Source organism: Colius striatus, chromosome 4 (assembly GCF_028858725.1).
Source record: "Colius striatus isolate bColStr4 chromosome 4, bColStr4.1.hap1, whole genome shotgun sequence".
Classification (NCBI taxonomy): domain Eukaryota; kingdom Metazoa; phylum Chordata; class Aves; order Coliiformes; family Coliidae; genus Colius; species Colius striatus.
In genome coordinates, this window is record NC_084762.1 from 22,515,785 (window position 1) to 22,529,781 (window position 13,997).

Below are 13,997 nucleotides of genomic sequence, written 5' to 3' on the forward strand. Positions count from 1 at the left end.
ACTTTGCATCACATGTTTGTATGATAAGAGCTGTAGTCTTTCTAACTGTAAATGTAAAGGATCAGTATCACAGAACATCTGAACACTTCTTGCTGTTTCAGAGCTGTATTTATCATTCCATCGCAGAGGAGATAATTTTATTATTTTGTGAATTGCTTTCTGAACAGAAGTTATCCAACCAAAAGGCCATCACCACCAAATGTAGTTCATATCTGCCATTGTATAGATGTGTCCTAGCATGGATAACAGTTAATGATTTTATTGAACTGAGAGGTCGGTCCAGGGCAGGATACAATAAGACAATATAGAGGAAAAGTTTAGTTTGGGTAGACTTTTTGGTGATGGACTATGAATGTTAGTAGTCATTGTTCTTGTTAGTGAAATACAGAAAAAATGTGAAAAGCACTGCCATACTTACAGGAGAAAATGTCCAGTGCACTAAAAAAACAGTTACAAAATGGAAAGTGATACCTTCAATAATTTATAATAGCAACCTAGAAGGATTCAATTTTGGTATGTAACAGTTTTGAAGGAACAGTAGGCTTATGTTGCCTTGCTTTTGTAGCCTGCAAGTTACTTGTCCTTTCCCTCTTTGTCCAGTTCAGCAGCCGTCTGGGATGTATGTGCCTGTGAGTTTACTACAGAATGCCTTTTTGTCTCTTAGTTCCTCTGTCACTGTTTACTATGTCTTTGAAACACCCTCCACTCTAACTGACCCTGCATCTTCCTCTCACTCACTAGCTGGCTCAGAACTCACCTTTCTGCCTCTAATTTTGTTTAAGTTATCCATAATGTGTGCTGATAGTTTTAAAGTTGTAATTTTTAAGGTTATTTTAAAACTTATTTCCAGAAGGTGTGTTAGGAAGTTTTTTCATATCATTTGAAAAGCAGCTAGAGGAATGGGGCATTAGTTGTTTGCCAGAATTTTTGTCAGTGTCAGGCCAAGTATTTGGATATATATTTTCAGAGCTGTAAGAAGCACAGAGTGCTGGGAAACTTGCCAGCCAGGGCTCATCCCACCACCCCCAGCAGGGGAGCATGGCAAGCCTGGAGACTGTCCTGATCCAACCAGGAGTCTAGATCATAGGTGATACAGTGATGAGGGAAGTCTGAGGTCCAGCTGGTAAGCCAAGACATAGGCCAGGGTTAGGATCACATTCAGTGGTCATCAGTCAGGTCTATAGCAACAGAGCCAAGGCCAGAAGCCAGTCCACACATTGAGGTCTAGACCAAGGAGCTCCATGGTGGGCCAGTGACAAGGTCCAGTACTTCTTCAAACAACATAGCTTAGGCAGGGTTGAAGGTCCCTGGCAGAGCTTAAATAGAGCTCCTGAGCTCATGGGTTGAATTTGAGATCACACTTGAGGCTGGTTGGGGCCATTAGGGCTTTGTGAGTGTCCTCAGGGCTCTGATAGCTTATAGAGAGTTTTGAGCTCTGAGGGCAATGAAAAAAATGAATATACGTGTAGTCTTAGTAAAAATTAGAATTAGTTGATTTACACATTGTCTTCATAAAAAGTGCATATTCGCAACATTTTCACAGTGGCATAAATATGGGATTCAGTGTCCACAGCCAACATGTGCCAAACTTTGAAAGAACTTTTCAACAAACAGTGATATCAGTAGAAGTTCAGTGCATAGCTATAGAAAGCAAACACAGGTAAGGCAGCATATAGCTGAGGTAAATCCAGCTGCAAATATGAATGCATATTCAGTTTGAGAGCATTTTTTCATGTGCTAAGACCTAAATGTTTGTCTAGGTCATGTTTGTTTTACCTCATGAAAGCCATGATTCTATCATAGCTAATGTGTCAGGCAGTTCTGTGCTTGATGGTCATTTCCTTGAGCTCAGTGCCAATATTTACCAATTTAAAGTGTTGCAGATAGGTTAAGTTGTTGCATGCTCTTATGCTAAAGGGGTGGAGGTGGTTGGAAAACAGTTGAAAGATAGCAGCAAAGACTCATATTACAAAGCAAATTCACTTTCTAGAAACAGGACAAAAGTGTAGCTGATGTGCATCTAGTTAGACGGTGGAGAGAGTGTAAAAAAAAAGGATTTTAACAAAATGTGCTTATCAGATAAAACAATGATGTAGTTAAGACTCCAGATGGAAGATATCCTGATGAATTCATTAGGGGCTGAAAAATTCTGCTTTTTGCAGTACGAGAAATATTCACCAAAGCTTCTGGAAAACTCTGAGTATTTATAGAGTTTATAGAGTCTATAGTATCCTGTCTTGACTTTTTCATTGAGTGAAAAAGTTTGCCTTCTCCTTTCTGTGGAAGGTGCTGTGGATATGGTCTCATTAAGTCCACTGGTTTTCCGCCAAACTGTGCAGAAATAAGGGACAGAATGAGAATCCCTTGCTTTTATAAATAACTTGGATAACTGAGTGCAGCTATCTTCTCCTAAATAGGAAAAAAAAAGAAAAAAAAACCAAGGCAAATAGATCGGCTGCAGATGAGAAATAAACATTCAAAGGCCCTGGAAGTTTTTAGATGTGTAGGAAGATTAGAAGCAGCACATATTGTCACCTTGTTTTTGTACACAGTCTTCAGCACATATTTGGAGCTTTTGGGCCTGTTTTCATGAGAAGGAAGAGCTGCTGGGAGTCAAGTGCCTGCTCTATGTAGCCCTGCTTGTTTCTGAGCAGTGCTAACAAACCTGGCTACCCTTCACCAGAGCAGATAAAACACCACGAGGCTTTGGGCTTGCTTGCGCTCCGGTTGCTGTCTTGTCTTCTGGGAAGCATCCTCCTTCTGCTCCCATCCTCCTTGCTTTCCTTTGTCCTTCTTCCACAGAAGCCTGTTGGAGCACATACTCCTGCCCTTGCTATTTTGCACAATCTCCTGGGTGGGGATTTGTGTTGATTCAGCAATCTCAATCCAGCAAGGCATGCACATGCATCTTGTGTCTCCCTTCAATTAATGGAGTCCAGCATTCCCATCAACTTCAGTAGTCTATGCTTCCCAGTCAGTCACCAGCTAGTAATCACAAGTACCCACTACATAAGAGTGTATTACATAGGAATGGACAAACAGGGATGAAGAATAGTTTGTTTTCCTTAAGTACATGCTAGCATAATATAGTTCAAAATTAAGAAATTAGGTGTTGAAATTAATAGCATCTCTGTGAAATAAAAAGGCAAAAATTTGTATCTGTCACACAGTTGGCCTGTGGTACTCAGTGCTATATGGAAACACTGAAATAAATTGATTTTTTACTAAAGTTTTAGATTTTCATAGGATCAAACAGTAATTGCAATTGTACTGGAATTGCAAGGGGAAATGGAAAGAGTCACTGTGCAAAACCCACTTCTTTAGGCTATTCTCCCTTTTGACCTCATTGTGATTACATTAAGGGAGAGGTCAGTGCTTTCACAGATTCGAGTTTCTTGTATTGCATATTTGTTAAAGTACTGTAAAATGTTGGCCCTGTGGGTCCTGAGAACAAAATTAAGAGGGGAAGAAGAGCAAAAGGGAGAGTTACTGAGTGACTTGAAATGCATCCAAAAAGAGATAATGAAACTTGACTCAAAGCCTTGTGCTATTACACAGCTCTCAAAGATCAATTGCAGGAATGTCTCTAGCTGTAAAAACATACCTGGTGTTTTCAGAGGCTGGCTGGCTGAAATGAAAATAAGATTCTATTTGAATGCTGTATTGTTTGTTTTTTTTTTTTTTCTAAATATTGTTTATTTTCCTGGAAAAAAAGGAAAAACTGGCACTCACTACTGTTGTGGACATTTTTTTCTTACCATTACTCAAATGTAGATGACTACTTCATTTACAGACAGCTAACATACATGCTTATCTTTTAAGGCAAGATGAGTCCCACCCTTAATTTTACTTCTTGTGTGGCTGAATAACAGTAATTGCCAACTTTACGTCAGACTTACTATATGTGTGTTCCCAGTTAAATTAACACATTTCCATGAAGAAGTCATGGAAAATATATATACTTATTTGACTAAATAAATAGTGACATTACATCTATATTGTACTGGGTACATATTCTCAAAAAATGATCACAAAGCATCACAAACATTCATATAAATGTCTGCATGTGACAAAGAAACCCCAGCTGCTAGGGTTTTGGAAGAAGAATATCTATACACAGAACATTCCTGTGCATTTTCTGTGATAGCATAATGTGAATTGCAAATATTGAACATGCAAGAGGAAAAAAAAAAAAAGTAGTTTATGTATAAGCTACCATTGAAAAACATTTACCCAGTCACACAATGATGAATTCCAGGTTATCAGATTCATGAGTATTGAAGATTTGGGTTTTTTTCCTCAGTTTACTGATAAACAGCAGATGAGATCAATATAAACTGTTAATACTTTCCTTAACTATACAGAAACAGAAAACTAAATGGCACTTTCCTGTTTAGCTCACTCTCAAGCTTTTAAATTTGATGGAGATTGTCAGACCTTATGGAAAAATTCTGAATCATAGGCTCCAGCATTTGTGATAAACTTGCTGTTGGATATAACATACACAAATAGCATTTTATAATCAAAGGAATTCTGAATGTGCAAATTGCTTAATAATGAAGATTAAAAGCTTGAAGATCTCGGGGCTTTCTGAAAACAAATGTGTTTCTGGTTATTCTTGTTGCAAATGACAGTTTATACTATGATTTCTCTTTTTGTAGAAAATTGGTTACTGAAGTATTTCAGTTAATTTTCATTGCAAGAGAAGGCAAAGTGATGGAAACTTGTCAGATGGACAAGAATACAGTGGTCTTTGGATGGCTGGTGTAAGAAATAAGGAAATATTGTAACAGAATGATTTGTCTGTATAGAAAAGTCAATAGTTGAAACAAGATCTACCTGGCCATGTCTATAAGATTGATTAGAAGCTCATCTGTTTTCTGGATATGTGCTGTGGCTTTGTTTTATCTAAAATAACAGCTTGATCTCTTTAAGACTCCAGTCACATTTGCTGGTGGCTCAAATCCTTTGGACCTGTGTAGAGGGTCGTTACTAAACAGCATATGCTATAGCTAGCATTATTGGATGGCATGCTCAAAAAATTGGGAATCTTAGGTTTCTATAAAAAATTTTTTAAACTCACTAAAAATAGTGACTGTCATGGTTTTGCCCAGCCAGCAATGAAGCACCATTACATTGCCCCCCAGCCACTCCCACCCTTCTTAGGATGGTGGAGGCCCTAGGGAGACGGCAGGTAAAAAAAGATATCTAAGTATGTTGTGGATTGAGATAAGGGCAGGGAGGGCTCACTGCCAATTACAGTTCGGGGCAAAACAGACTCCGCTACTCAACTGAGAAAGGAAAGTAAGGAAAGTTTATTCTACTACCTACTAGAAACAAGACAGAGCAAAAAGTAAAACCAGAACAGGATGATGAGAAAATTACAACCAACACTTTTAAGATCTCCCTCCCCCATCCCTCCTTTCTTCCTGGGCCCAGCTCACTGCTCCTGATATCTCTACCTCCTCCCCCCTCAATGGCTCAGGCGGGTAGGAAATGGGGAATGTGGTCAGTCTCTCACAGATGAGCTCTGACATTTCTATCTTCTCAGAGGAGGATGACTCCTTGCATTCTTCCCCTGCTCCAATACAGGGTCCCTCCCTGGGGACACAGTCCTTAACAAACTTCTCTGGCATGAGTTCTTCAAAACAGCTATGGCTTCTGCTCACAAACTCCTCCAGTGTGGGAATCCTCTGCAGCCAGCAGCATTCTGGGCACTTTCTGTTGCAATGCTGCCCTTGCGTTAATTCACGGTGTTCTCCAGGCAAAGTCACCATGCCAGGCATAGGGTCCTCTATGAACTGCCAGCAAATCTCAGCTTCACCACTCTATAGGATGCAGGGGAGCCTCTGTTCCAACACACTTTCTCCTCTCATCCCTCGCTGACTTTAGGATCTGCATGGTTGCTTCTCTCTCCTTCAACTCCTTCCACCACCACCAGCCAGAAAAGAAGAACAGCAAGAAAGAACAGGAAGAAGTCTCCTCTTCCAGCTTCTTCTTCTTAAAAAGTGATTGTGGAAGTGCCCAAGTGGTTCAGCCCCAGAAGTGGGTCTGACTCAAAGCTGGGGAAAGTTTTGAGCAATTTCTTACAGGAGCCATCTTTACTGCTCCTTCCCCATTACCAGAAGCAGCTCCACACAAACCCATGCCAGTGATCCTCCCACATATCTGAATGTTTTGTTAAAATAATGACAGCTCAGTATCAAAATGTTCATACTTCCCTCAAGAACCTAGTCTTTGCAACCTACTGGGAAATCTGTCAAATATTGTAATAGCTAGAAACATCTTTTAAAAGATAAAGTAATAACATTATGAAAACACTATAGTTCTATGCCTAGAATCAATGCTTTCGCTTTTATTTTGCCTATAAAAGTGGAGACACTGTTGAAAGCAAAAAGTAAGTTTAGATCTCTGAAGAGGAGAGAGATGGATTGTAATCAATGCTTAGCTGGAAACTGATAAAAGACTGCCTGCATAAATGGTTGCCTTCCATTTGGTTGACTCAACTTTGCCCCTAGATGTATAGACACAACTGTTTTAAATAAAGTAGTTGTCAACTTCGCTTACGTGCTTGCAATGCAATAGCATGGTTGTATAGCATGGATTGTATAAAGGCACAGAATAAAGCAAACAAATGCTTCACCCACACAATTACAGCTTAAAAAAACTCTCAAATGTTTAAACACTCAATGCAGTGTGACAGCTGTTAGTTGAGTGCTTTATGAATAAAGAAGGGCCCTTTGTGTAAAAACCTTCCCTGTATAAACATCAAACATCTATGTGAATAATGCAAATGAGGGACTTTTGGGTGAGGTCTTGTCTTGGTACTAAACAGATGCTTTGCCTCCTTATTTACCTCTTCTCACAGGTACTGCAATGAGCATTTGTTGTGCCCCCCTCATGTGTTTTGGACAGGCTGGGGTCCATGGGAGCGCTGCACTGCTCAGTGCGGAGGAGGGATCCAGGCACGGCGTAGGACATGTGAAAATGGTCCCGACTGTCCTGGCTGCAGTGTGGTAAGCAATTCTCAGCTTCCTGTTCAGCAAATACTGATGACCACATACCATGGATATCTCTATGTCCATAGGGCACATGTATGTGTCTGTATGCTCTGAGTCACCAGAGTCTGTTTGTTTCTGTGTTACTTGTGTGCACTGAAATTCACACATAGATATATACAATTCAGGCCTTTTCAGAGTATCATTGGGAATATGTCAGGAGGATGGAGCCGGGCTCTTGTCAATGATGTCCAATGATAGGTCAAGGGGCAATAAGTATAAGCTGGAACATAAGAGGTTCCAAAGAAATACAAGGAAGAATTTCTTCACTGTGAGGGTGACAGGGCACTGGCACAGGCTGCCCAGATGGATTGTGAAGTCTCCTTCTCTGGGGACATTCAAAACCCACCTGGACAAGTTCCTGTGTGACCTACTCTAGGTGATCCTGCTGTGGCAGGGGGTTGGACTAGATGGGACTTCTAGGTCCCTTTCAACTCTTGAGGTTCTGTGATTCTATGATTCTATGAATTATGAGCTTCCTGAGGTACAGGTATGGATGTGTGGTGAATGTATAGTATTTTTCACTGTAGTACATATTATCACCAGAATACATAGGAATTCAAGCTATGAGCTCAGGACTCCAACATATCAAGTCCGGCATAGTAAGGAAAAGATAAGATTATGAGCAGCCAATAAGTGAATTCATAGAACCACTGGGAAGTGCTGAACTAAACTTGAATAGTGACAGCGGTCTTAGATGGCAGCAGCTTTGCTTTGTAACTTTGAAGCTACAGGGGGATGATTTTGAATGGATAGAAGTGGTTTATGGATACTAAATTTATGAAGATAAACATAAGGGAAAACATATAGGGGATTTTTTAGTATCTGAACAAATATAGGATAAGGGGAGAGCAGTGGATGTCATCTACCTTGACTTCAGTAAGGCTTTTGACACTGTCTCCCATAACATCCTCATCAGAAAGCTCAGGCAGCGTGGCTTGGACAACTGGACAGTGAGGTGGATCGAGAGCTGGCTGAACGACAGAGCCCAGAGGGTGGTGATCAATGGCACGAAATTGAGTTGGAGGCCTGTGGCCGGTGGAGTTCCACAGGGATACATTCTGGGGCCAGTCTTGTTCAACGTCTTCATCAACAACCTGGATGAGGGGACAGAATGTACCCTCAGCAAGCTGGGAGGACTGGCTGATTCCCCAGAAGGCTGTGCTGCCATTCACTGGGATCTCAACCGGCCTGAGAGTTGGGCAGAGAGGAACCTCATGAGGTTCAACAATGGCAAGTGCAGAGTCCTACATCTGGGGAGGAACAACCCCATGCACCAGTACAGGCTGGGGATTGACTGGCTGGAGAGCAGCTCTGCAGAGAAGGAAGCTCTGCAGAGTTCTGGTGGACAGCAAACTAAACATGAACCAGTGATGTGCCTTGGTGGCCAAGAAGGCCAGTGGCATTCTGGGATGCATCAAGAAGAGTGTGGCCAGCAGGTGAAGGAAGGTTCTGCTCCCCCTCTCCTCTGCCCTGATGAGGCCTCATCTGGAGTCCTGTGTCCAGTTCTGGGTTCCCCAGCTCAAGAGAGACAGGGAACTTCTGGAGAGAGTCCAGCAGAGGGCCACTAAGATAACCAGGGGACTGGAACATCTTCCTTATGAGGAAAGGCTACGGGAAATGGAGCTGTTAAGTCTGGAGGAGAGGAGACTGCGAGGGGTATCTCATTAATATTTGTAAGTCTATAAATGGTGGATGTCAGGAGGTTGGGGCATCACTTTTTTTCTGTTATATCCAGTGACAGGATAGGGGGTAATGGAAAAAAGCTGGAACACAAATGTTCTATTTAAACATAAGGAAAAACTGTTTTACTGTGAGGTTGAGGGAGCCCTGGCACAGGCTGCCCAGGAAGGGTGTGGAGTCTCCTTCTATGGAGGTTTGCAAGAGCCACCTGGACATGTTCCTGTGTGACCTGATCTAGGTGGACCTGCTTCTGCAGTGGGGTCGGACTAGATGGTCTCTATACATCTCTTCCATCTCCTACCATTCTGTGGTTGTGTGATTTCCTGTGGTGGAAACCATCCGTTTTGATCATCATCAAAACGGAACATTGCCTTCTTAAAAGTGAGATGATGCATGGTATGTGAATGAAGGAGAGAAATGTAGCAGAGGCATATAGAGAGCAGGGTGACACATTCATTATAGTACACTGGGAAGATAAGCTCAATGTGAATATTCCTGAACGGGTAACCGTCAAAGACAGAGAAAGAAGTATTATTGCAGGACACCAAGAAGCTGAAATAAAAGTCTTATCAAGTGTAGGTGAATATCAGAAGATGAACCTTGGGATGCTCTTTCATAATTTGAATTCTAGTGGTCAATTTTCATTGAAGGGGGAGTATTGTGAAGAAAGCATAATCTGAGTGTAGATTTGAAGTGACCAAAACTGCAGAAAGAAGATTCTACTGATAAATGATAAACAGTGGTGTTGATCTCCCCAGTGAATAAGAATGAGCACAGCTCAAAGGAAAAGTGAGACTTTGATTTTAGCCATGTTGTGCTTAATGGCCAGACCTAATGTTGGACAATGAGAAGCATGTACTCATTTTTGTTACAGAGTATTAAAGAAGTATGAGAAAAATACTTTATCTTTTCTTTAATCCGCATCTTAAATTTTGACATGCCTTCATTTCAGAGAGTAAGTTTAATCCTGAGGTTTGTCATCATCTGTGATTTATTTGTGAGACTGTCAGTAATTCAAAACTAAAGAGAGGATTATTTCTTCCTTTTTTAAATGTTAAGGTTTTGTGCTTTTTCCCAGCATTTGTTCTATCCTGGTGGTAGAATTGCATTCCCAGTAGATTGAAAACATCCAAAAGGTTTTTTCTTGTTCTTCAGTTGAACTTTAAGAATTAACCTAATAAGATAGCATTATACCACATTTTCCAAAATTTGTTTGTCTCCCCCTGATGGTGCACTAAAAAAGCAGATATAAGGCCTACATCTGTTGTTAAATCCTAGGTTTATTGTTAAATTCTGACTAGCACAGAAAACAGCACAATCTGAAGGATTTCTCAGTCATCCCTGTTTATCCCATACTAACATTTCTGAAAGAAAGCGGTATTTTGTTTTGCACAGAATCTTCTCATGGTCTGAAATGAAAAATATGTAGCTCTGATTTTCTTGGGAAGGTCCATGAGGGACATTTAGTTTAAACATTTCTTAATTATACTGATTTGAGTCCAATATTACTGGGTTTTGGAATTCATTACAAGTTTTTGGCATGTTGTCTCTGCTGTGTCACAGAACAGTTACCAGTTCAGCTACACAAATTATTTGGGTTTTAATTTATTGGAAAATTATTGTGTTGATGGTTTCAAAAAAGCTCTTACCTTTCAAGCATGTAGTTCCCTTGCTAATACTTAGGCATCAATGGAAACTAACTTAAGGTAGAAATCCTCTAGAAACCCTGATGTTCTTGCAAGACAAAGGACTGTCTAAGTCTGTGTTCTATTTAATTTTCAGTGAATTTGGACTTGGAAGTTTCCTGTCTTGAGTCAGAAGTTTTGCAGCCTTATCAATAAGCATGTCTGGGAAAAAGAGTCTTTTATTTCTCCTAAAAGTTTGTTCCATTAATGTAGGAAAGAGCAATCTGAAATGTTTTTAGGCCGCCTTGTAATTATTGAATGGATTAAATATTTATATCAATACAATCTTAATGAATGAGGAGCAGGAATATCAAAATTTATTTCTTCATCGGAGGTTAATTTTCTTCAACTGAATTTTTATTTTCATTGTTGTGGGTATGTATCCTTCAGAGCAATTAGAAACATATTTTCACCATAGTGAGTAAAGAAAAAATTATTGTGCCTTATTACTACTAATTTCCCATCTCTACTTGTTGTAGTGATAGTAAACTTAGGTGGTGAAAGATGCTTATTGATTTAGAATTGTTTTTGAAACCTTTTATTCTGTGTTTCTCAGAGCACTTGGAAACCTAAATAATCTTGGGACAAAATGCAATGAAAGTGGTAGGAATTTACCATGTATACTGGATATCTGATTTGGGGTACAAGATGTTATGAGACAAACTTTTACCAAGTGAATTAAAGGCATAGCAGAAAATAGACTCAAGGGCTTAAAATGCCCATTTCTCTCTTTTAACCTTAGATAATAACTTTAATCTAAAAGGAGACTCTCTAAGTTCCTTATTTACCTTCAGTGAGGATGGACTCTGGAAAACTTTCACAACGCTTGAATGCAATGAGTTGCCTTCTCAGCTGTTCAGAGTCTGTGGTTTGGAAAGTCAAGACTTGTGTTCATAAAAAGTGGGAAGGAAAAATATGTAGACAGAGGATTGGAGAATGTATTATTTAACAAGGTAATAATGACGTTGGACTTCATTTCTTCTTGAAATAAGAACAAATTTTTGATGCATCAGAGGTGTAGGGCTGATTAAATGCTGTCTCAGGACCTCTTTCAACTATGCCGATTCTTTTTTTTTTCAGAACTGTTTTTCAGTGGGGGGTTGGGGGAGAAAAACAAAACCAAATGTTTTTATAAGACCTAAGACAGGAAATCTTACAACTTGTTTCCCACCAGTATTAGTGCACCAGATCTGATGTTGTAAGAGAATCTTCTCTCCAACCTACAGTCAGGCTGTGATACTGCATTATAGCCAATCCTAATATATTTAGCTGTTCTTATTTTGCAGCTTTTACCATATTCATGGCTCTTATCTGTATCGACCTCTTATCTATCTGTCGATTATGTGATTTATACCACATAATTTTTACTGAGCATTTTTACTTCCTTTTAGTTTGATTGCATTGCTCTTAGTCTGCAATGTCACAGCAGGCAGCTATTGTCTGTGTTCTGCTTTTTGCATGTTTCTTATCAGTTGGTTCCTTGGCTTTATCTGTCTTATAGCAGAAATCAACCAAGACACTGGAGTATTTTTTATCAGGACTCAGTGAAGAGTTGTCTGCAATGATTACAAAGTTAGCATCTTATAAAATAATAATGATTATAGTAAATCTTTTGATGCATGTAAATATTAGAAAGAAAGAAAAATATTAAGATATTTTAAAGATGCTGAATTGCATTCAATATAGGAAAACAAGTGGCCAGAATCTTAGTAGTGGAATCATTTAACCTGAACATAGAAAACCGTAAATTGTTATGATATAGGACAATTAGACCACAGAGACTCCTAAAGATCAGAAAGATGAAGCTTGAAATAAAAATCTGGAGCCACAAGGACCTTTCAAAGTCTTTATGTTAATCAGAGTTAGTAAAGAATGCTTGAAATTGTCCAATAAGAGATAGGACCATCACAGCCAAATTTAAGACCAGCTAAAATCTGGTAGTAGAAAGCTTAAGTGGATCACAAAACAGGTATTGCTTTTATGTATTCAGGTGACACATGCACTAGAGAACTGCAGAATTCTCTGGACTGTGCTAATGCGTCTCAGAGGACAAATATCTTCAGATTTTACAGTGTACTGAGATAAGTTGTACATTTGCTTCAGAAAATGCTTCTTTTCCCCTGAGAAGCATATTCTCAGTTGAATTTGCCCCAGACCACTAATAAAAAATAACTTTTTTAAAGAGTTATTTCTAGAATAAGAAATCTGTTTTCAAGCTTAAGTTGGGTGAAATACTTTATGTGTATTTCTCTGTGTTCTTGCTTCATTCATGCTAATATATGGATTAATTTTAGGTATTGTAATTAGAGACTGGTAAACTGTACATCAAAACATATGTCAAACAAAGCATGTTAGGTTTTGCTGTGGAGTAAAAAAAAGGAGGATTTTTAAAATTTGAAATAGTTAGCAATAATGCCATATTCATCCTTTATTATTGTTTGAACATTCCAGATGTGTGCCAAACACAAAACTTCAGGAAGAAAAACTATCTATATTCTAAAGTGTCTGTTATGACACAGATTAAAAAAAAAAAGGTCTTGGAAAAGGAAACAATGGGAATGTTTTCTTTCATTAAGTTTTTTAAGGGAGTTTGAAGATTGAAGGTTTTCAAAAGCAGTTTGTCCATCAGAGAGAACAGAGTCTGCCTTTAAAATACTTGCCATCTCACAAAACAAACTCCAAATGCCTAGTCTAGATAAAAGGGACCAGAAAAGAAGATTGTTATTCTGCTTTGTTATGGTTCTTTTTTAAGTTTCCATTTTACTTCTTTGAGGTAAAGAAAAATAAAACAATGCATCATTATTCTGTGATTCTGTGATCTATTGCAAAACCAGAAAACATATTCTGGCAAGCATGATATACAAAAAATTGTACTTTTAATATAACAATTGCCTTCTTTTCTATTACTTTTTTCCTGACAATAATGCAAGCTCTGTTGAATATTAGCTGACTTTTCTATGTTTAACAAAGTAGAGCCTGACTTCTTTTAATGCTGCATATGCTATTGCAATTATAAGCAGTGCCAATTAAGTAATGAAGGTAGACCAGAAAAATTCAAAATCAGAATAAATATTTTCAGAAAATGCTAACACATATTGGTTAATGGCACATGTGATGCTCAACTTTGTCAGTGAATTATCAACTTGGCAAGCGTGGTCAAGGTAAATAAGAAACCAACAGGTTGACTGATGTGCATATATGTCCACATGTCATGTACTTAAGTTACTCTTTAGCTACACATCCAGTAATCATTTTGCTGTTTGACTTAGTTTTGAATAAGAGGCTAAACTGAAAGCTGTTAGCTTTCTTGTTTAAAACAGAGCAGTGTGAAGCATCCATTTATTGAAAGGCACATAGTTTTAAAAGTAATTTAAAGCTGAGAAATACATCTTTATCTGCTTGAAATCTGTCCCTACTCCACTTCAAGCAATTCAGTTCAACCTGTGACTATTGAAACTGACTGCAGTCCTGTTCTGAGATTCCTATAGCAAGCTCTGTCACAGACTTCCAAGTCACATACAGTAACTTCTTTTGTGGAAAAATGCTAGTTGAAGTCTCTTTCACATCTAGC

At 38.9% G+C, this 13,997-nt stretch overlaps 1 protein-coding gene across 1 annotated transcript in view; it reads left to right on the forward strand.

Moving 5' to 3' along the window:
* Positions 1 to 13,997, forward strand: part of SEMA5A (semaphorin 5A) — a 320,602-nt gene that overhangs the window by 244,382 nt on the left and 62,223 nt on the right. Inside the window, exon 16 of the mRNA XM_061995060.1 lies at positions 6,869 to 7,016. Within this exon, the coding sequence (XP_061851044.1) occupies positions 6,869 to 7,016 (148 nt within the window). The remainder of the gene's footprint in view (positions 1 to 6,868; positions 7,017 to 13,997) is intronic.